Source organism: Scyliorhinus torazame, chromosome 20 (assembly GCF_047496885.1).
Source record: "Scyliorhinus torazame isolate Kashiwa2021f chromosome 20, sScyTor2.1, whole genome shotgun sequence".
In the NCBI taxonomy this organism is placed as follows: Eukaryota; Metazoa; Chordata; class Chondrichthyes; order Carcharhiniformes; family Scyliorhinidae; genus Scyliorhinus; species Scyliorhinus torazame.
This window is the reverse complement of record NC_092726.1, coordinates 33,415,422-33,439,200: the sequence shown is the minus strand read 5'-3', so window position 1 is coordinate 33,439,200 and position 23,779 is coordinate 33,415,422. Positions and strand designations below refer to the sequence as shown.

The 23,779-nt window shown below is 54.3% G+C and overlaps 1 protein-coding gene across 1 annotated transcript in view; it reads left to right on the top strand.

Moving 5' to 3' along the window:
- unc93b1 (unc-93 homolog B1, TLR signaling regulator) overlaps positions 1-23,779 on the top strand; it is a 484,953-nt gene that overhangs the window by 342,137 nt on the left and 119,037 nt on the right. Inside the window, 1 exon segment of the mRNA XM_072486118.1 lies at positions 22,273-22,402. Within this exon segment, the coding sequence (XP_072342219.1) occupies positions 22,273-22,402 (130 nt within the window).

Sequence of the window (23,779 nt, the reverse complement as noted above, 5' to 3'; positions counted from 1 at the left end):
CTGTCTGAACACCATTCTCCCAGCGTCTCCTCCTGTCCCTCCAGTCAACCTGATCCCCTGTCTGAACACCATTCTCCCAGTTTCTCCCACTGTCCCTCCATTCAACCTGATCCTCTGTCTGAACACAATTCTCCCAGCGTCTCCCCCTGTCCCCTTCATTCAACCTGATCCTCTGTCTGAACACCATTCTCCCAGCGTCTCCCCCTCTCCCTCCATTCAACCTGGTCCTCTGTCTGAACACCATTCTCCCAGCGTCTCCCCCTGTCCCTCCATTCACCCTGATCCTCTGTCTGAACACCATTCTCCCAGCGTCTCCCCCTGTCCCTCCATTCAACCTGATCCTTTGTCTGAACACCATTCTCCCAGCGTCTCCTCCTGTCCCTCCATTCAACCTGATCCTCTGTCTGAACACCATTCTCCCAGCGTCTCCTCCTGTCCCTCCATTCACCCTGACCCTCTGTCTGAACACCATTCTCCCAGCGTCTCCCCTTTCCCTCCATTCAACGTGATCCTCTGTCTGAACACCATTCTCCCTGCGTCTCCCCCTGTCCCTCCATTCAACCTGATCCTCTGTCTGAACACCATTCTCCCAGCGTCTCCCCTGTCCCCTCCATTCAACCTGATCCTCTGTCTGAACACCATTCTCCCTGCGTCTCCCCCTGTCCCTCCATTCAACCTGATCCTCTGTCTGAACACCATTCTCCCAGCGTCTCCCCTGTCCCCTCCATTCAACCTGATCCTCTGTCTGAACACCATTCTCCCAGCGTCTCCTCCTGTCTCTCCATTCAACCTGATCCTCTGTCTGAACACCATTCTCCCAGCGTCTCCCACTGTCCCTCCATTCAACCTGATCTTCTGTCTGAACACAATTCTCCCAGCGTCTCCCCCATTCCCCTCCATTCAACCTGCTCCTCTGTCTGAACACCATTCTCCCAGCGTCTCCCCCTGTCCCCTTCATTCAACCTGCTCCTCTGTCTGAACACCATTCTCCCAGCGTCTTCCCCCTGTCTCTCCATTCAACCTGATCATCTGTCTGAACATCATTCTCCCAGCGTCTCTCACTGTCCCTCCATTCAACCTGATCCTCTGTCTGAACACCAATCTCCCAGCGTCTCCCCCTGCCCCTCCATTCAACCTGATCCTCTGTCTGAACACTATTCTCCCAGCGTCTCCCCCATTCCCCTCCATTCAACCTCATCCTCTGTCTGAACACCATTCTCCCAGCGTCTCCCACTGTCCCCTCCATTCAACCTCATCCTCTGTCTCAACGCCATTCTCCCATCGTCTCCCACTGTCCCTCCATTCATCCTGATCCTCTGTCTGAACACCATTCTCCCAGCGTCTCCCCATTGCCCTCCATTCAACCTGTCCTCTGTCTGAGCACCATTCTCCCAGCGTCTCCCCCTGTCTCCTCCATTCAACCTGATCCTCTGTCTGAACACCATTCTCCCAGCGCCTCCCCCTGTCTCCTCCATTCAACCTGATCCTCTGTCTGAACACCATTCTCCCAGCGTCTCCCCATTGCCCTCCATTCAACCTGTCCTCTGTCTGAGCACCATTCTCCCAGCGTCTCCCCCTGTCTCCTCCATTCAACCTGATCCTCTGTCTGAACACCATTCTCCCAGCGTCTCCCCATTGCCCTCCATTCAACCTGTCCTCTGTCTGAGCACCATTCTCCCAGCGTCTCCCCCTGTCTCCTCCATTCAACCAGATCCTCTGTCTGAGCACCATTCTCCCAGCGTCTCCCTCTGTCCCTCCATTCAACCTGATCCTCTGTCTGGACACCATTCTCCCAGCGGCTCCCCTGTCCCCTCCATTCAACCTGATCTTCTGTCGGAACATCATTCTCCCAGCATCTCCCCCTTTCCCTCCATTCAACGTGATCCTCTGTCTGAACACCATTCTCCCAGCCTCTCCCCTGTCCCTCCATTCATCCTGATCCTCTGTGTGTACACCATTCTCCCAGTGTCTGCCCCTGTCCCCTCCATTCAACCTGATCCTCTGTCTGAACACCATTCTCCCAGCGTTTCCCACTGTCCCCTCCATTCAACCTGAACCTCTGTCTGAACACCATTCTCCCAGCGTCTCCCACTGTCCCCTCCATTCAACCTCATCCTCTGTCTCAACGCCATTCTCCCATCGTCTCCCACTGTCCCTCCATTCATCCTGATCCTCTGTCTGAACACCATTCTCCCAGCGTCTCCCCATTGCCCTCCATTCAACCTGTCCTCTGTCTGAGCACCATTCTCCCAGCGTCTCCCCCTGTCTCCTCCATTCAACCTGATCCTCTGTCTGAACACCATTCTCCCAGCCCCTCCCCCTGTCTCCTCCATTCAACCTGATCCTCTGTCTGAACACCATTCTCCCAGCGTCTCCCCTGTCCCTCCATTCATCCTGATCTCTGTATGTACACCATTCTCCCAGTGTCTCCCCCTTTCCCTCCATTCAACGTGATCCTCTGTCTGAACACCATTCTCCCAGCGTCTCCCCCTGTCTCTCCATTCAACCTGATCCTCTGTCTGAACACCATTCTCCCAGCGTCTCCCACTGTCCCCTCCATTCAACCTGATCCTCTGTCTGAACACCATTCTCCCAGCGTCTCCCCTCTCCCCTCCATTCATCCTGATCCTCTGTCTGAACACCATTATCCCAGCGTCTCCCACTGTCCCTCCATTCAACGTGATCCTCTGTCTGAACACCATTCTCCCAGCGTCTCCCACTGTCCCTCCATTCAACCTGATCCTCTGTCTGAACACCATTCTCCCAGCGTCTCCCCCTGTCTCTCGATTCAACCTGATCCTCTGTCTGAACACCATTCTCCCAGCGTCTCCCACTGTCCCCTCCATTCAACCTGATCCTCTGTCTGAACACCATTCTCCCAGCGTCTCCCCTCTCCCCTCCATTCATCCTGATCCTCTGTCTGAACACCTTTATCCCAGCGTCTCCCACTGTCCCTCCATTCAACCTGATCCTCTGTCTGAACAGCATTCTCCCAGCGTCTCCCCTTTCCCTCCATTCAACGTGATCCTCTGTCTGAACACCATTATCCCTGCGTCTCCCCCTGTCCCTCCATTCAACCTGATCCTCTGTCTGAACACCATTCTCCCAGCGTCTCCTCCTGTCCCTCCATTCAACCTGATCCTCTGTCTGAACACCATTCTCCCAGCACCTCCCCCTGTCCCCTCCATTCAACCTGATCCTCTGTCTGGACACCATTCTCCCAGTGTCTCGCCCGTCCCCTTAATTCAACCTGATCTTCTGTCTGAACATCATTCTCCCAGCATCTCCCCCTTTCCCTCCATTCAACGTGATCCTCTGTCTGAACACCATTCTCCCAGCCTCTCCCCTGTCCCCTCCATTTAACCTGATCCTCTGTCTGAACACCATTCTCCCTGCATCTCCCCGGTCCCCTCCATTCAACCTGATCCTCTGTCTGAACACCATTCTCCCAGCCTCTCCCCTGTCCCCTCCATTTAACCTGATCCTCTGTCTGAACACCATTCTCCCTGCATCTCCCCGGTCCCCTCCATTCAACCTGATCCTCTGTCTGAACACCATTCTCCCAGCGTCTCCCCCTGTCCCCTTCATTCAACCTGATCCTCTGTCTGAACACCATTCTTCCAGCGTCTCCCCCTCTCCCTCCATTCAACCTGGTCCTCTGTCTGAACACCATTCTCCCAGCGTCTCCCCCTTTCCCCTCCATTCAACCTGATCCTCTGTCTGGACACCATTCTCCCAGCGTCTCCCCCTGTCCCTCCATTCACCCTGATCCTCTGTCTGAACATCATTCTCCCAGCGTCTCTCACTGTCCCTCCATTCAACCAGATCCTCTGTCTGAACACCATTCTCCCAGCATCTGCCCCTGTCCCTCCATTCAATCTGATCCTCTGTCTGAACACCATTCTCCCAGCGTCTCCCCCTGTCCCCTCCAGTCAACCTGATCATCTGGCTGAACACCATTCTCCCAGCGTCTCCTCCTGTCCCTCCATTCAACCTGATCCTCTGTCTGAACACCATTCTCCCAGCACCTCCCCCTGTCCCTTCCATTCAACCTGATCCTCTGTCTGGACACCATTCTCTCAGCGTCTCCTCCTGTCCCCTCCATTCAACCTGTCCTCTGTCTGAGCACCATTCTCCCAGCGTCGCCCCCTGTCCCCTCCATTCAACCTGATCCTCTGTCTGAACACCATTCTCCCAGCGTCGCCCCCTGTCCCCTCCATTCAACCTGATCCTCTGTCTGAACACCATTCTCCCAGCACCTCCCCCTGTCCCCCCCATTCAACCTGATCCTCTGTCTGAACACCATTCTCCCAGCGTCTCCCCCTGTCCCTCCATTCAACCTGATCCTCTGTCTGAACACCATTATCCCAGCGTCTCTCTCTGTCCCTCCATTCAACCTTATCCTCTGTCTGAACACCATTATCCCAGCGTCTCTCTCTGTCCCTCCATTCAACCTGATTCTTTGTCTGAACACCATTCTCCCAGCGTCTCCCCCTGTCCCTCCATTCAACCTGATCCTCCGTCTGAACACCATTCTCCCAGCGTCGCCCCCTGTCCCCTCCATTCAACCTGATCCTCTGTCTGAACACCATTCTCCCAGCGTCTACCCCTGTCCCTCCATTCAACCTGGTCCTCTGTCTGAACACCATTCTCCCAGCGTCTCCCCCTGTCTCTCCATTCAACCTGATCCTCTGTCTGAACACCATTCTCCCAGCGTCTCCCCCTGTCCCTCCATTCAACCTGATCCTCTGTCTGAACACCATTATCCCAGCGTCTCTCTCTGTCCCTCCATTCAACCTGATCCTCTGTCTGAACACCATTATCCCAGCGTCTCTCTCTGTCCCTCCATTCAACCTGATCCTCTGTCTGAACACCATTATCCCAGCGTCTCTCACTGTCCCTCCATTCAACCTGATCCTTTGTCTCAACACCATTCTCCCAGCGTCTCCTCCTGTCCCTCCATTCACCCTGACCCTCTGTCTGAACACCATTCTCCCTGCGTCTCCCCTTTCCCTCCATTCAACGTGATCCTCTGTCTGAACACCATTCTCCCTGCGTCTCCCCCTGTCCCTCCATTCAACCTGATCCTCTGTCTGAACACCATTCTCCCAGCATCTCCCCTGTCCCCTCCATTCAACCTCATCCTCTGTCTGAACACCATTCTCCCAGTTTCTCCCACTGTCCCTCCATTCAACCTGATCCTCTGTCTGAACACCATTCTCCCAGTTTCTCCCACTGTCCCTCCATTCAACCTGATCCTCTGTCTGAACACCATTCTCCCAGTTTCTCCCACTGTCCCTCCATTCAACCTGATCCTCTGTCTGAACACCATTCTCCCAGCATCTCCCCTGTCCCCTCCATTCAACCTCATCCTCTGTCTGAACACCATTCTCCCAGTTTCTCCCACTGTCCCTCCATTCAACCTGATCCTCTGTCTGAACACCATTCTCCCAGCCTCTCCCCTGTCCCCTCCATTCAACCTGATCCCCTGTCTGAACACCATTCTCCCAGCGTCTCCCCCTGCCCCTCCATTCAACCTGATCCTCTGTCTGAACACCATTCTCCCAGCGTCTCCCCCTGCCCCTCCATTCAACCTGATCCTCTGTCTGAACACCATTCTCCCAGCGTCTCCCCCTGCCCCTCCATTCAACCTGATCCTCTGTCTGAACACCATTCTCCCAGCGTCTCCCCCTGTCCCCTTCATTCAACCTGATCCTCTGTCTGAACACCATTCTCCCAGCGTCTCCCCCTGCCCCTCCATTCAACCTGATCCTCTGTCTGAACACCATTCTCCCAGCGTCTCCCCCTGTCCCCTTCATTCAACCTGATCCTCTGTCTGAACACCATTCTCCCAGCATCTCCCCCTCTCCCTCCATTCAACCTGGTCCTCTGTCTGAACACCATTCTCCCAGCGTCTCCCCCTTTCCCCTCCATTCAACCTGATCCTCTGTCTGGACACCATTCTCCCAGCGTCTCCCCCTGTCTCTCCATTCACCCTGATCCTCTGTCTGAACACCATTCTCCCAGCGTCTCCCACTGCCTCTCCATTCAACCTGATCATCTGTCTGAACATCATTCTCCCAGCGTCTCTCACTGTCCCTCCATTCAACCAGATCCTCTGTCTGAACACCATTCTCCCAGCGTCTCCTCCTGTCCCCTCCATTCAACCTGATCCTCTGTCTGAACACCATTCTCCCAGCGTCTGCCCCTGTCCCTCCATTCAACCTGATCCTCTGTCTGAACACCATTCTCCCAGCGTCTCCCCCTGTCCCCTCCAGTCAACCTGATCATCTCTCTGAACACCATTCTCCCAGCGTCTCCTCCTGTCCCTCCATTCAACCTGATCCTCTGTCTGAACACCATTCTCCCAGCACCTCCCCCTGTCCCTTCCATTCAACCTGATCCTCTGTCTGGACACCATTCTCTCAGCGTCTCCTCCTGTCCCCTCCATTCAACCTGTCCTCTGTCTGAGCACCATTCTCCCAGCGTCGCCCCCTGTCCCCTCCATTCACCTGATCCTCTGTCTGAACACCATTCTCCCAGCGTCGCCCCCTGTCCCCTCCATTCAACCTGATCCTCTGTCTGAACACCATTCTCCCTGCGTCTCCCCTTTCCCTCCATTCAACCTGATCCTCTGTCTGAACACCATTCTCCCAGCGTCTCCCCTGTCCCCTCCATTCAACATGATCCTCTGTCTGAACACCATTCTCCCAGCGTCTCCCCTGTCCCCTCCATTCAACCTGATCCTCTCTCTGAACACCATTCTCCCAGCGTCTCCCCCTGTCCCTCCATTCAACCTGATCCTCTGTCTGAACACCATTCTCCCAGTGTCTCCCCCTGTCCCTCCATTCAACCTGATCCTCTGTCTGGACACCATTCTCCCAGCATCTCCCCCTTTCCCTCCATTCAACGTGATCCTCTGTCTGAACACAATTCTCCCAGCCTCTCCCCTGTCCCCTCCATTCAACCTCATCCTCTGTCCGAACACCATTCTCCCAGCGTCTCCCCCTTTCCCTCCATTCAACGTGATCCTCTGTCTGAACACCATTCTCCCAGCGTCTCCACCTGTCCCTCCATTCAATCTGACCCTGTCTGAACACCATTCTCCCAGCGTCTCCCCCTGTCTCTCCATTCAACCTGATCATCTGTCTGAACATCATTCTCCCAGCGTCTCTCACTGTCCCTCCATTCAACCTGATCCTCTGTCTGAACACCATTCTCCCAGCGTCTCCTCCTGTCCCTCCATTCAACCTGATCCTCTGTCTGAACGCCATTCTCCCAGTGTCTCCCCCGTCCCCTTCATTCAACCTGATCCTCTGCCTGAGCACCATTCTCCCAGCGTCTCCCCCTGTCCCTCCATTCATCCTGATCCTCTGTCAGAACACCATTCTCCCAGCGTCTCCCCCTGTCCCCTCCATTCAACCTGATCCTCTGTCTGAACACCATTCTCCCAGCGCCTCCCCCTGCCCCTCCATTCAACCTGATCCTCTGTCTGAACACCATTCTCCCAGCGTCTCCCCCATTCCCCTCCATTCAACCTGATCCTCTGTCTGAACACCATTCTCCCAGCGTCTCTCCCTGTCCCTCCATTCAACCTGATCCTCTGTCTGAACACCATTCTCCCAGCGTCTCCCCCATTCCCCTCCATTCAACCTGATCCTCTGTCTGAACACCATTCTCCCAGCGTCTCCCCCTGTCCCCCCATTCAACCTGATCCTCTGTCTGAACACCATTCTCCCAGCGTCTCCCCTATCCCTCCATTCAACCTGATCCTCTGTCTGAACACCATTCTCCCAGCGTCTCCCCTGTCCCCTCCATTCAACCTGATCCTCTGTCTGAACACCATTCTCCCAGCGTCTCCCCTGTCCCCCCATTCAACCTGATCCTCTGTCTGAACACCATTCTCCCAGTGTCTGCCCCTGTCCCCTCCATTCAACCTGATCCTCTGTCTGAACACCATTCTCCCAGCGTTTCCCACTGTCCCTCCATTCAACCTGATCCTCTGTCTGGACACCATTCTCCCAGCGTCTCCCCTGTCCCTCCATTCATCCTGATCTCTGTGTGTACACCATTCTCCCAGTGTCTGCCCCTGTCCCCTCCATTCAACCTGATCCTCTGTCTGAACACCATTCTCCCAGCGTCTCCCACTGCCTCTCCATTCAACCTGATCCTCTGTCTGAACACCATTCTCCCAGCGTCTCCCCATTCCCCTCCATTCAACGTGATCCTCTGTCTGAACACCATTCTCCCAGCCTCTCCCCCTTTCCCTCCATTCAACGTGATCCTCTGTCTGAACACCATTCTCCCAGCCTCTCCCCTGTCCCCTCCATTCAACCTGATCCTCTGTCTGGACACCATTCTCCCAGCATCTCCCCCTTTCCCTCCATTCAACCTGATCCTCTGTCTGAACACCATTCTCCCAGCGTCTCCCCCTGTCCCCTCCAGTCAACCTGATCCTCTGTCTGAACACCATTCTCCCAGCACCTCCCCCTGTCCCTTCCATTCAACCTGATCCTCTGTCTGGACACCATTCTCTCAGCGTCTCCTCCTGTCCCCTCCATTCAACCTGTCCTCTGTCTGAGCACCATTCTCCCAGCGTCGCCCCCTGTCCCTCCATTCAACCTGATCCTCTGTCTGAGCACCATTCTCCCAGCGTCGCCCCCTGTCCCTCCATTCAACCTGATCCTCTGTCTGAACACCATTCTCCCAGCGTCTCCCCATTCCCCTCCATTCAACGTGATCCTCTGTCTGAACACCATTCTCCCAGCCTCTCCCCCTTTCCCTCCATTCAACGTGATCCTCTGTCTGAACACCATTCTCCCAGCCTCTCCCCTGTCCCCTCCATTCAACCTGATCCTCTGTCTGGACACCATTCTCCCAGCATCTCCCCCTTTCCCTCCATTCAACCTGATCCTCTGTCTGGACACCATTCTCCCAGCATCTCCCCCTTTCCCTCCATTCAACGTGATCCTCTGTCTGAACACCATTCTCCCAGCCTCTCCCCTGTCCCCTCCATTCAACCTCATCCTCTGTCCGAACACCATTCTCCCAGCGTCTCCCCCTTTCCCTCCATTCAACGTGATCCTCTGTCTGAACACCATTCTCCCAGCGTCTCCACCTGTCCCTCCATTCAATCTGACCCTGTCTGAACACCATTCTCCCAGCGTCTCCCCCTGTCTCTCCATTCAACCTGATCATCTGTCTGAACATCATTCTCCCAGCGTCTCTCACTGTCCCTCCATTCAACCTGATCCTCTGTCTGAACACCATTCTCCCAGCGTCTCCTCCTGTCCCTCCATTCAACCTGATCCTCTGTCTGAACGCCATTCTCCCAGCGTCTCCCCCGTCCCCTTCATTCAACCTGATCCTCTGCCTGAGCACCATTCTCCCAGCGTCTCCCCCTGTCCCTCCATTCATCCTGATCCTCTGTCAGAACACCATTCTCCCAGCGTCTCCCCCTGTCCCCTCCATTCAACCTGATCCTCTGTCTGAACACCATTCTCCCAGCGCCTCCCCCTGCCCCTCCATTCAACCTGATCCTCTGTCTGAACACCATTCTCCCAGCGTCTCCCCCATTCCCCTCCATTCAACCTGATCCTCTGTCTGAACACCATTCTCCCAGCGTCTCCCCCATTCCCCTCCATTCAACCTGATCCTCTGTCTGAACACCATTCTCCCAGCGTCTCCCCCTGTCCCCCCATTCAACCTGATCCTCTGTCTGAACACCATTCTCCCAGTGTCTGCCCCTGTCCCCTCCATTCAACCTGATCCTCTGTCTGAACACCATTCTCCCAGCGTTTCCCACTGTCCCCTCCATTCAACCTGATCCTCTGTCTGGACACCATTCTCCCAGCGTCTCCCCTGTCCCTCCATTCATCCTGATCTCTGTGTGTACACCATTCTCCCAGTGTCTGCCCCTGTCCCCTCCATTCAACCTGATCCTCTGTCTGAACACCATTCTCCCAGCGTTTCCCACTGTCCCCTCCATTCAACCTGAACCTCTGTCTGAACACCATTCGCCCAGCGTCTCCCACTGTCCCCTCCATTCAACCTCATCCTCTGTCTGAACACCATTCTCCCATCGTCTCCCCCTGTCCCTCCATTCATCCTGATCCTCTGTCTGAACACCATTCTCCCAGCGTCTCCCCATTCCCCTCCATTCAACCTGTCCTCTGTCTGAGCACCATTCTCCCAGCGTCTCCCCTTGTCCCCTCCATTCAACGTGATCCTCTGTCTGAACACCATTCTCCCTGCGTCTCCCCTTGTCCCCTCCATTCAACCTGTCCTCTGTCTGAGCACCATTCTCCCAGCGTCTCCCCTTGTCCCCTCCATTCAACGTGATCCTCTGTCTGAGCACCATTCTCCCAGCGTCTCCCCTTGTCCCCTCCATTCAACGTGATCCTCTGTCTGAGCACCATTCTCCCAGCGTCTCCCCTTGTCCCCTCCATTCAACGTGATCCTCTGTCTGAACACCATTCTCCCTGCGTCTCCCCCTTTCCCCTCCATTCAACCTGATCCTCTGTCTGAACACCATTCTCCCAGCGGCTCCCCTGTCCCCTCCATTCAACCTGATCTTCTGTCTGAACATCATTCTCCCAGCATCTCCCCCTTTCCCTCCATTCAACGTGATCCTCTGTCTGAACACCATTCTCCCAGCCTCTCCCCTGTCCCCTCCATTCAACCTCATCCTCTGTCCGAACACCATTCTCCCAGCGTCTCCCCCTTTCCCTCCATTCAACGTGATCCTCTGTCTGAACACCATTCTCCCAGCGTCTCCCCCTGTCTCTCCATTCAACCTGATCCTCTGTCTGAACACCATTCTCCCAGCGTCTCCTCCTGTCTCTCCATTCAACCTGATCCTCTGTCTGAACGCCATTCTCCCAGCGTCTCCCCGTCCCCTCCATTCAACCTGATCTTCTGTCTGAACATCATTCTCCCAGCGTCTCTCACTGTCCCTCCATTCAACCTGATCCTCTGTCTGAACACCATTCTCCCAGCGTCTCCTCCTGTCCCTCCATTCAACCTGATCCTCTGTCTGAACGCCATTCTCCCAGTGTCTCCCCCGTCCCCTTCATTCAACCTGATCCTCTGCCTGAGCACCATTCTCCCAGCGTCTCCCCCTGTCCCTCCATTCATCCTGATCCTCTGTCAGAACACCATTCTCCCAGCGTCTCCCCCTGTCCCTCCATTCAACCTGATCCTCTGTCTGGACACCATTCTCCCAGCGCCTCCCCATTCCCCTCCATTCAACCTGAACCTCTGTCTGAACACCATTCTCCCAGCGCCTCCCCCTGCCCCTCCATTCAACCTGATCCTCTGTCTGAACACCATTCTCCCAGCGTCTCCCCCATTCCCCTCCATTCAACCTGATCCTCTGTCTGAACACCATTCTCCCAGCGTCTCTCCCTGTCCCTCCATTCAACCTGATCCTCTGTCTGAACACCATTCTCCCAGCGTTTCCCACTGTCCCCTCCATTCAACCTGATCCTCTGTCTGGACACCATTCTCCCAGCGTCTCCCCTGTCCCTCCATTCATCCTGATCTCTGTATGTACACCATTCTCCCAGTGTCTGCCCCTGTCCCCTCCATTCAACCTGATCCTCTGTCTGAACACCATTCTCCCAGCGTTTCCCACTGTCCCCTCCATTCAACCTGAACCTCTGTCTGAACACCATTCGCCCAGCGTCTCCCACTGTCCCCTCCATTCAACCTCATCCTCTGTCTGAACACCATTCTCCCATCGTCTCCCACTGTCCCTCCATTCATCCTGATCCTCTGTCTGAACACCATTCTCCCAGCGTCTCCCCATTCCCCTCCATTCAACCTGTCCTCTGTCTGAGCACCATTCTCCCAGCGTCTCCCCTTGTCCCCTCCATTCATCCTGATCCTCTGTCTGAACACCATTCTCCCAGCGTCTCCCCATTCCCCTCCATTCAACCTGTCCTCTGTCTGAGCACCATTCTCCCAGCATCTCCCCCTTTCCCTCCATTCAACGTGATCCTCTGTCTGAACACCATTCTCCCAGCGTCTCCCCATTCCCCTCCATTCAACCTGTCCTCTGTCTGAACACCATTCTCCCAGCGTCTCCCCATTCCCCTCCATTCAACCTGTCCTCTGTCTGAGCACCATTCTCCCAGCATCTCTCGCTGTCCCTCCATTCAACCTGATCCTCTGTCTGAACACCATTCTCCCAGCGTCTCCCCCTGTCTCTCCATTCAACCTGATCCTCTGTCTGAGCACCATTCTCCCAGCGTCTCCCTCTGTCCCTCCAGTCAACCTGATCCTCTGTCTGAACACCATTCTCCCAGCGTCTCCCCCTGTCCCCTCCATTCAACCTGATCCTCTGTCTGAACACCATTCTCCCAGCGTCTCCTCCTGTCTCTCCATTCAACCTGATCCTCTGTCTGAACACCATTCTCCCAGCGTCTCCCCCTGTCTCTCCATTCAACCTGATCCTCTGTCTGAGCACCATTCTCCCAGCGTCTCCCTCTGTCCCTCCAGTCAACCTGATCCTCTGTCTGAACACCATTCTCCCAGCGTCTCCCCCTGTCCCCTCCATTCAACCTGATCCTCTGTCTGAACACCATTCTCCCAGCGTCTCCCCCTGTCCCTCCATTCAACCTGATCTTCTGTCTGAACATCATTTTCCCAGCGTCTCCCCCTTTCCCTCCATTCAACGTGATCCTCTGTCTGAACACCATTCTCCCAGCGTCTCCCCCTGTCCCCTCCATTCAACCTGATCCTCTGTCTGAACACCATTCTCCCAGCGTCTCCCCCTGTCCCTCCATTCAACCTGATCTTCTGTCTGAACATCATTTTCCCAGCGTCTCCCCCTTTCCCTCCATTCAACGTGATCCTCTGTCTGAACACCATTCTCCCAGCGTCTCCCCCTGTCCCTCCATTCAACCTGATCTTCTGTCTGAACATCATTTTCCCAGCGTCTCCCCCTTTCCCTCCATTCAACCTGATCCTCTGTCTGAACACCATTCTCCCAGCGTCTCCCCCTGTCCCTCCATTCAACCTGATCCTCTGTCTGAACATCATTCTCCCAGTGTCTCCCCGTCCCCTCCATTCAACCTGATCCTCTGTCTGAACACCATTCTCCCAGCGTCTCCCCCTGTCCCCTCCATTCAACCTGATCCTCTGTCTGAACATCATTCTCCCAGTGTCTCCCCGTCCCCTCCATTCAACCTGATCTTCTGTCTGAACATCATTCTCCCAGCGTCTCTCACTGTCCCTCCATTCAACCTGATCCTCTGTCTGAACACCATTCTCCCAGCGTCTCCTCCTGTCCCTCCATTCAACCTGATCCTCTGTCTGAACGCCATTCTCCCAGTGTCTCCCCCGTCCCCTTCATTCAACCTGATCCTCTGCCTGAGCACCATTCTCCCAGCGTCTCCCCCTGTCCCTCCATTCATCCTGATCCTCTGTCAGAACACCATTCTCCCAGCGTCTCCCCCTGTCCCCTCCATTCAACCTGATCCTCTGTCTGAACACCATTCTCCCAGCGCCTCCCCCTGCCCCTCCATTCAACCTGATCCTCTGTCTGAACACCATTCTCCCAGCGTCTCCCACTGTCCCTCCATTCAACCTGATCCTCTGTCTGAACACCATTCTCCCAGCGCCTCCCCCTGCCCCTCCATTCAACCTGATCCTCTGTCTGAGCACCATTCTCCCAGCGTCTCCCCCTGTCCCTCCATTCAACCTGATCCTCTGTCTGAACACCATTCTCCCAGCGTCTCCCCCTGCCCCTCCATTTAACCTGATCCTCTGTCTGAACACCATTCTCCCAGCGTTTCCCACTGTCCTCTCCATTCAACCTGATCCTCTGTCTGGACACCATTCTCCCAGCGTCTCCCCTGTCCCTCCATTCATCCTGATCTCTGTATGTACACCATTCTCCCAGTGTCTGCCCCTGTCCCCTCCATTCAACCTGATCCTCTGTCTGAACACCATTCTCCCAGCGTTTCCCACTGTCCCCTCCATTCAACCTGAACCTCTGTCTGAACACCATTCGCCCAGCGTCTCCCACTGTCCCCTCCATTCAACCTCATCCTCTGTCTGAACACCATTCTCCCATCGTCTCCCACTGTCCCTCCATTCAACCTGATCCTCTGTCTGAACACCATTCTCCCAGCGTCTCCCCCTGTCCCCTTCATTCATCCTGATCCTCTGTCTGAACACCATTCTCCCAGCACCTCCCCCTGTCCCCTCCATTCAACCTGATCCTCTGTCTGGACACCATTCTCCCAGCATCTCCCCCTTTCCCTCCATTCAACGTGATCCTCTGTCTGAACACCATTCTCCCAGTGTCTCCCCCTGTCTCTCCATTCAACCTGATCCCCTGTCTGAACACCATTCTCCCAGCGTCTCCCCCTGTCCCCTTCATTCAACCTGATCCTCTGTCTGAACACCATTCTCCCAGCGTCTCCCCCTCTCCCTCCATTCAACCTGATCCTCTGTCTGAACACCATACTCCCAGCGTCTCCCCCTGTCCCCTCCATTCAACCTGATCCTCTGTCTGAACACCATTCTCCCAGCATCTCCCCTGTCCCTCCATTCAACCTGATCCTCTGTCTGAACACCATACTCCCAGCATCTCCCTCTGTCCCTCCAGTCAACCTCATCCTCTGTCTGAACACCATTCTCCCTGCGTCTCCCCCTGTCCCCTCCATTCAACCTGATCCTCTGTCTGAACACCATTCTCCCAGCGTCTCCCCCTCTCCCTCCATTCAACCTGATCCTCTGTCTGAACACCATACTCCCAGCGTCTCCCCCTGTCCCCTCCATTCAACCTGATCCTCTGTCTGAACACCATTCTCCCAGCATCTCCCCTGTCCCTCCATTCAACCTGATCCTCTGTCTGAACATCATTTTCCCAGCGTCTCCCCCTGTCGCTCCATTCAACCTGATCCTCTGTCTGGACACCATTCTCCCAGCACCTCCCCCTGTCCCCTCCATTCAACCTGATCCTCTGTCTGAACACCATTCTCCCAGCACCTCCCCCTGCCCCCTCCATTCAACCTGATCCTCTGTCTGAACACCATTCTCCCAGCACCTCCCCCTGCCCCCTCCATTCAACCTGAACCTCTGTCAGAACACCATTCTCCCAGCACCTCCCCCTGTCCCCTCCATTCAACCTGATCCTCTGTCTGGACACCATTCTCTCAGCGTCTCCTCCTGTCCCCTCTATTCAACCTGTCCTCTGTCTGAGCACCATTCTCCCAGCCTCTCCCCTGTCCCCTCCATTCAACCTGATCCTCTGTCTGAACACCATTCTCCCAGCGTCGCCCCATGTCCCCTCCATTCAACCTGAACCTCTGTCTGAACACCATTCTCCCAGCGTCTCCCTCTGCCCCTCCATTCAACCTGATCTTCTGTCTGAACACCATTCTCCCAGCATCTCCCCCTTTCCCTCCATTCAACGTGATCCTCTGCCTGAACACCATTCTCCCAGCGTCTCCCCTGTCCCCTCCATTCAACCTGATCCTCTGCCTGAACACCATTCTCCCAGCGTCTCCCCTGTCCCCTCCATTCAACCTGATCCTCTGTCTGAACACCATTCTCCCAGCGTTTCCCACTGTCCCCTCCATTCAACCTGAACCTCTGTCTGAACACCATTCGCCCAGCGTCTCCCACTGTCCCCTCCATTCAACCTCATCCTCTGTCTGAACACCATTCTCCCATCGTCTCCCACTGTCCCTCCATTCATCCTGATCCTCTGTCTGAACACCATTCTCCCAGCGTCTCCCCATTCCCCTCCATTCAACCTGTCCTCTGTCTGAGCACCATTCTCCCAGCGTCTCCCCTTGTCCCCTCCATTCAACCTGATCCTCTGTCTGAACACCATTCTCCCAGCACCTCCCCCTGTCCCCTCCATTCAACCTGATCCTCTGTCTGAACACCATTCTCCCAGCATCTCCCGCTGTCCCTCCATTCAACCTGATCCTCTGTCTGGACACCATTCTCCCAGCATCTCCCCCTTTCCCTCCATTCAACGTGATCCTCTGTCTGAACACCATTCTCCCAGCGTCTCCCTCTGTCCCTCCAGTCAACCTCATCCTCTGTCTGAACACCATCCTCCCAGCGTCTCCCCCTGTCCCCTCCATTCAACCTGATCCTCTGTCTGAACACCATTCTCCCAGCGTCTCCCCCTGTCCCTCCATTCAACCTGATCTTCTGTCTGAACATCATTTTCCCAGCGTCTCCCCCTGTCGCTCCATTCAACCTGATCCTCTGTCTGGACACCATTCTCCCAGCACCTCCCCCTGCCCCCTCCATTCAACCTGATCCTCTGTCTGAACACCATTCTCCCAGCGTCTCCCCCTGTCCCCTCCATTCAACCTGATCCTCTGTCTGAACACCATTCTCCCAGCACCTCCCCCTGCCCCCTCCATTCAACCTGATCCTCTGTCTGGACACCATTCTCCCAGCGTCTCCCCCGTCCCCTCCATTCAACCTGATCCTCTATCTGAACACCATTCTCCCAGCACCTCCCCCTGTCCCCTCCATTCAACCTGATCCTCTGTCTGGACACCATTCTCTCAGCGTCTCCTCCTGTCCCCTCTATTCAACCTGTCCTCTGTCTGAGCACCATTCTCCCAGCCTCTCCCCTGTCCCCTCCATTCAACCTGATCCTCTGTCTGAACACCATTCTCCCAGCGTCGCCCCATGTCCCCTCCATTCAACCTGAACCTCTGTCTGAACACCATTCTCCCAGCGTCTCCCTCTGCCCCTCCATTCAACCTGATCTTCTGTCTGAACACCATTCTCCCAGCATCTCCCCCTTTCCCTCCATTCAACCTGATCCTCTGTCTGAACACCATTATCCCAGCGTCTCCCCCTGTCTCTCCATTCAACCTGATCCTCTGCCTGAACACCATTCTCCCAGCGTCTCCCCTGTCCCCTCCATTCAACCTGATCCTCTGTCTGGACACCATTCTCCCAGCGTCTCCCCTGTCCCTCCATTCATCCTGATCTCTGTGTGTACACCATTCTCCCAGTGTCTGCCCCTGTCCCCTCCATTCAACCTGATCCTCTGTCTGAACACCATTCTCCCAGCGTTTCCCACTGTCCCCTCCATTCAACCTGAACCTCTGTCTGAACACCATTCGCCCAGCGTCTCCCACTGTCCCTCCATTCATCCTGATCCTCTGTCTGAACACCATTCTCCCAGCGTCTCCCCATTCCCCTCCATTCAACCTGTCCTCTGTCTGAGCACCATTCTCCCAGCGTCTCCCCTTGTCCCCTCCATTCAACCTGATCCTCTGTCTGAACACCATTCTCCCAGCGTCTCCCCCTGTCCCCTCCATTCAACCTCATCCTCTGTCTGGACACCATTCTCCCAGCATCTCCCCCTTTCCCTCCATTCAACGTGATCCTCTGTCTGAACACCATTCTCCCAGCATCTCCCCCTGTCTCTCCATTCAACCTGATCCTCTGTCTGAACACCATTCTCCCAGTGTCTCCCCCTGTCTCTCCATTCAACCTGATCCTCTGTCTGAACACCATTCTCCCAGCATCTCCCCCTGTCTCTCCATTCAAACTGATCCTCTGTCTGAACACCATTCTCCCAGCGTCTCCCCCTCTCCCTCCATTCAAACTGACCCTCTGTCTGAACACCATTCTCCCAGCCTCTCCCCTGTCCCCTCCATTCAACCTGATCCTCTGTCTGAACACCATTCTCCCAGCGTCGCCCCCTGTCCCTCCATTCAACCTGATCCTCTATCTGAACACCATTCTCCCAGCGTCACCCCCTGTCCCTCCATTCATCCTGACCCTCTGTCTGAACACCATTCTCCCAGCGTCTCCCCCTGTCCCCTCCATTCAACCTGATCCTCTGTCTGAACACCATTCTCCCAGCGTCTCCCCCTCTCCCTCCTTTCAACCTGATCCTCTGTCTGAACACCATTCTCCCAGCGTCTCCCCCTGTCCCTCCGTTCAACCTGAGCCTCTGTCTGAACACCATTCTCCCAGCTTCTCCGCCTGTCCCTTAACAGTCGGAGTCTCAAACTATCCTTGTTTCCTTCACAGACTTGGCGTCCACATCCTTTCTGTGGTGGAGAATTCTACCAGTTCCCCACCGTCTGTGTGACGTTATATGTCTCTATCTCTGACACTATATCTTGGGACTCTGACCCTTGTTCTCGAGCCACCCCACCAACCACAGGAGACATCATTCTTAGTCGAGTCTGAGAAATCCTGTCAGAACTTTACAGAATAAGATCATTCTTCTAAACCCCACTGAATGCAGACCCAGTCGACCCAATCTCTCCTTGTACTCCAATGCCGCCATGCCGGGAGTCAGTGTGGTGATCGTCCTGGGCTCTCCCTCTGTGCCACATGTATCCTTTCTTCAGTAAGCAGGTGGATTGACAAATAATGCACCAGTGTGGTCTCGCCAAGGACCTGTACAGCTGCAATAAGACAGTTTTCTCCTGTGAAAATGTGAAGTTATCCATTTCAGACAAGGTAGAAGTTAAATTGTGCTGTTGGGAAATGTTGAAGTACAAAGTGACCTGCCTGGCCTTCTCCCCCAGTCGCTGAAACCCAGCACGCAGGTACAACACGCGGTTAGGAAGCCAGAGTGTATGTTGGTCGTTATTGCAAGAGGATTTTAATACAGGAGCAAATATGTCTCGCTGCGTCTGTGTCGGGCTCTGCTGAGGATACACCTGGAGTATTGTGGGCAGTTATAGTCTCCTTATCGAAGGCCAAAGCTATTTGCCACAGAGGGAGTGAACAGATGTTCACCAGACTGATTCCTGGGATGACAGGATTGTCGTTTAAGGAGAGATTGGACCGGCCGGGCCTGTATTCCCGGGAATTTCGAAGAATGAGAGGGGATCTCAGTGATGTTGAATGATGTTATGAATTCGGACAGTGCTGAGCAGACGGGATTCAGGGATGGTGTTCCCCGTGGCTGGCGGAGGGGGGTCTCTGGATATGGTGTCAGCCATTCAGGACAGAAAGGAGGAGAGATTTCTTCATTCAGAGGCTGTGTAAACCTCCAGCACAGAAAGGCTGTGCAGGCCAAGGCACTGAGTATATTTAAGGAAACATTTTGATTTCTGCACTATTATGGTGTCGAGGGGAATGGAGGGAGAGCGTGAATATGACATTGAGATAGAGATTCAGCCGTAATCATGGAAGTGTTTGATGGGGACAGTATAGAGGGAGCTGTACTCTGTATCTAACTCCGTGCTGTACCTGTCCTGGGAGTGTTTGATGGGGACAGTGTAGAGGGAGCTTTACTCTGTATCTAACCCCGTGCTGTACCTGTCCTGGGAGTGTTTGATGGGACAGTGTAGAGGGAGCTTTACTCTGTATCTAACCCCGTGCTGTACCTGTCCTGGGAGTGTTTGATGGGGACAGTGTAGAGGGAGCTTTACTCTGTATCTAACCCCCGTGCTGTACCTGTCCTGGGAGTGTTTGATGGGGACAGTGTCGAGGGAGCTGTACTCTGTATCTAACCCCGTGCTTTCCCTGTTCTGGGAGTGTTTGATGGGGACAGTGTAGAGGGAGCTTTACTCTGTATCTAACCCCGTGCTGTACCTGTCCTGGGAGTGTTTGATGGGGACGGTGTAGAGGGAGCTTTACTCTGTATCTAACCCCGTGCTGTACCTGTCCTGGGAGTGTTTCATGGGGACAGTGTAGAGGGAGCTTTACTCTGTATCTAACCCCGTGCTGTACCTGTCCTGGGAGTGGTTGATGGGGAGGTGTAGAGGGAGCTTTACTCTGTATCTAACCCCGTGCTGTACCTGTCCTGGGAGTGTTTGATGGGGACAGTGTAGAGGCAGCTTTACTCTGTATCTAACCCCTGTGCTGTACCTGTCCTGGGAGTGTTTGATGGGGACAGTGTCGAGGGAGCTGCACTCTGTATCTAACCCCGTGCTTTCCCTGTTCTGGGAGTGTTTGATGGGGACAGTGTAGAGGGAGCTTTACTCTGTATCTAACCCCGTGCTGTACCTGTCCTGGGAGTGTTTGATGGGGACGGTGTAGAGGGAGCTTTACTCTGTATCTAACCCCGTGCTGTACCTGTGCTGGGAGTGTTTGATGGGGACAGTGTAGAGGGAGCTTTACTCTGTATCTAACCCCGTGCTGTACCTGTCCTGGGAGTGTTTGATGGGGACGGTGTAGAGGGAGCTTTACTCTGTATCTAACCCCGTGCTGTACCTGTGCTGGGAGTGTTTGATGGGGACAGTGTAGAGGGAGGTTTACTCTGTATCTAACCCCCGTGCTGTACCAGTCCTGGGAGTGTTTGATGTGGACAGTGTAGAGGGAGCTTTACTCTGTATCTAACCCCGTGCTGTACCTGTCCTGGGGGTGTGTGATGGGGACAGTGTCGAGGGAGCTTTACTCTGTATCTAACCCCGTGCTGTACCTGTCCTGGGAGTGTTTGATGAGGACAGTGTAGAGGGAGCTTTACTCTGTATCTAACTCCGTGCTGTACCTGTCCTGGGAGTGTTTGATGTGGACAGTGTAGAGGGAGCTTTACTCTGTATCTAACCCCGTGCTGTACCTGTCCTGGGAGTGTTTGAAGGGGACAGTGTAGAGGGAGCTTTACTCTGTATCTAACCCCGTGCTGTACCTGTGCTGGGAGTGTTTGATGGGGACAGTGTAGAGGGAGCTTTACTCTGTATCTAACCCCCGTGCTGTACCAGTCCTGGGAGTGTTTGATCGGGACAGTGTCGAGTGAGCTTTGCTCTGTACCTAACCCCATGCTGTACCTGTCCTGGGAGTGTTTGATGGGGACAGTGTAGAGGGAGCTTTACTCTGTATATAACCCCGTGCTGTACCTGTCCTGGGAGTGTTTGATGGGGACAGTGTCGAGGGAGCTTTACTCTGTATCTAACCCCGTGCTGTACCTGTCCTGGGAGTGTTTTATGAGGACAGTGTAGATAGAGGGAGCTTTACTCTGTATCTAACCCCGTGCTGTACCTGTCCTGGGAGTGTTTAATGGGGACAGTGTAGAGGGAGCTTTACTCTGTATCTAACCCCGTGCTGTACCTGTCCTGGGAGTGTTTGATGGGGAGGTGTAGAGGGAGCTTTACTCTGTATCTAACCCCGTGCTGTACCTGTCCTGGGAGTGTTTGATGGGGACAGTGTCGAGGGAGCTGTACTCTGTATCTAACCCCGTGCTTTCCCTGTTCTGGGAGTGTTTGATGGGGACAGTGTAGAGGGAGCTTTACTCTGTATCTAACCCCGTGCTGTATCTGTCCTGGGAGTGTTTGATGGGGACAGTGTAAAGGGAGCTTTACTCTGTATCTAACCCCGTGCTGTACCTGTCCTGGGAGTGTTTGATGGGGACAGTGTCGAGGGAGCTGTACTCTGTATCTAACCCCGTGCTTTCCCTGTTCTGGGAGTGTTTGATGGGGACAGTGTAGAGGGAGCTTTACTCTGTATCTAACCCCGTGCTGTATCTGTCCTGGGAGTGTTTGATGGGGACAGTGTAAAGGGAGCTTTACTCTGTATCTATCCCCGTGCAGTACCTGTCCTGGGAGTGGTTGATGGGGACAGTTTCATAGAACATAGAACAGTATAGCACAGTACAGGTCCTTCGGCCCACGATGTTGTGCCAACCATTTATCCTAATCTAAGGTCAACCTAACCTACAACCCTTCAGTTTACTGCTGTCCATGTGCCTGTCTAAGAGTCGCTTAAATGTCCCTGGTGACTCTGACTCCACCACCTCTGCTAGCAGTTCATTCCACACACCCACCACTCTCTGTGTAAAGAACCGACCACTGACATCTCCCCTATACCTTCCTCCAATCACCTTAAAACTATGTCCTGCCGTGACAGCCATTTCCACCCTGGGGAACAGCTTCTGGCTGTCCACTCTACCCATAGAACATACAGTGCAGAAGGAGGCCATTCGGTCCATCGAGTCTGCACCAACCCACTTAAGCCCTCACTTCCTCCCTACCACGTAACCCAATAACCCCTCCTAACCTTTTTGGGCATTAAGGGCAATTGATCATGGCCAATCCACCTAACCTGCACATCTTAGGACTGTGGGAGGAAACCGGAGCACCCGGAGGAAACCCACGCAGACACGGGGAGGACGTGCAGACTCCGCACAGACAGTGACCCAGCGGGGAATCGAACCTGGGACCCTGGCGCTGTGAAGCCACAGTGCTAGCCACTTGTGCCACCGCGCTGACCGTGTAGCTACTCTGTATCTAACCCCACGCTGTACCTCTCTTGGGAGTGTTTGTTGGGAAATATTTCCTGTAACATTTTGTGATATTGCCATTATTTTCCCTCCAGAATGGCACAGAAGTATTATGAATATGTGAATTATAAAGAGGACCATGTTCAGGAGCAGAAGAGGCCACCAAAGGGGGCTTGTCACAGATACATCATCATCTTCCAGTCAATATTCTACTGTTTTTTTCATGTAAGTCATTGGTCTGTGTGAAAGAGAGAGAGAGAGAGAGAAAGAGCGGAAATCAGTCAGGGTTCTGAGTGTTGTTGGAGCTGCACTCATCCAGGCAAGTGGAGAGTATTCCATCGCCCTCCTGACTTGTGCCTTGTAGATGGTGGACAGGCTTTGGGGGGGTCAGGAGTCCACTTATTTGCCACAGGATGTAGATTATTTGATCTGCTGTTGGACCCACAGTATTTATCTACCTGGTCTAGTTCAGTTTCAGGTCCGTGGTACCTGGCACAAAGGAAGATGGTTGTGGTGGTTGGAGGTCAATCATCTCAGCTCCAGGACATCACTGCAGGTTCCTCAGGGTAGTGTCCTAGGCCCAACCATCTTCAGCTACTTCACCAATAACCTTTCCTCTATCAGCACGGTACCACAAGTGGCTAGCACTGTGGCTTCACAGCGCCAGGGTCCCAGGTTCGATTCCCCGCTGGGTCGCGGAGTCTGCATGTTCTCCCCCGTGTGTGCGTGGGTTTCCTCCGGGTGCTCCGGTTTCCTCCCACAAGTCCCGAAAGATGTGCAAGTTAGGTGGATTGGCCGTGATAAATTTCCCGTGACCGAAAAGCTTAGGAGGGCTTATTGGGCTAAGGGGATAGGGTGGAAGTGAGGACTTCAGTGGGTCGGTGCAGACTCGATGGGCTGAATTATCATAGAATTTACAGTGCAGAGGGAGGCCATTCGGCCCATCGAGTCTGCACCGGCTCTTGAAAAGAGCACCCTACCCAAGGTCAACACCTCCACCCTAACCCCATAACCCAGTAACCCCACCCAACACTAAGGGCAATTTAGGACATCAAGGGCAATTTATCATTGGCCAATCCACCTAACCTGCACGTCTTTGGACTGTGGCAGGAAACCGGAGCACCCGGAGGAAACCCACGCACACACGGGGAGGATGTGCAGACTCCGCACAGACAGTGACCCAAGCCGGAATCGAACCTGGGACCCTGGAGCTGTGAAGCAGTTGTGCTATCCACAATGCTACCGTGCTGCCCCATGGAATGGCCTCCTTCTGCACTGTATGTTCTATGTTCTATCATGAGGTCAGAAGTGGGGATGTTCTCTGATGACTGCACAATGTTCACCATTCGCGACTCCTCAGATACTGAAGCAGTCCATGTCCAAACGCAACAAGACCTGGACAATATCCAGGCTTGGGGCTGACAAGTGGCAAGTTGCATTGCCTGGCCCGTGTGTGGCTTGAATGACCATCTCCAGCAAGATGGAATCGAACTGTCACCCCTTGACATTCAATGGCATTACCATCGCTGAATCCCCCACAATCAACATCCTGGGGTTTACCATTGATCAGAAACCAGCCATATAAATACTGTGGCCCAGAAT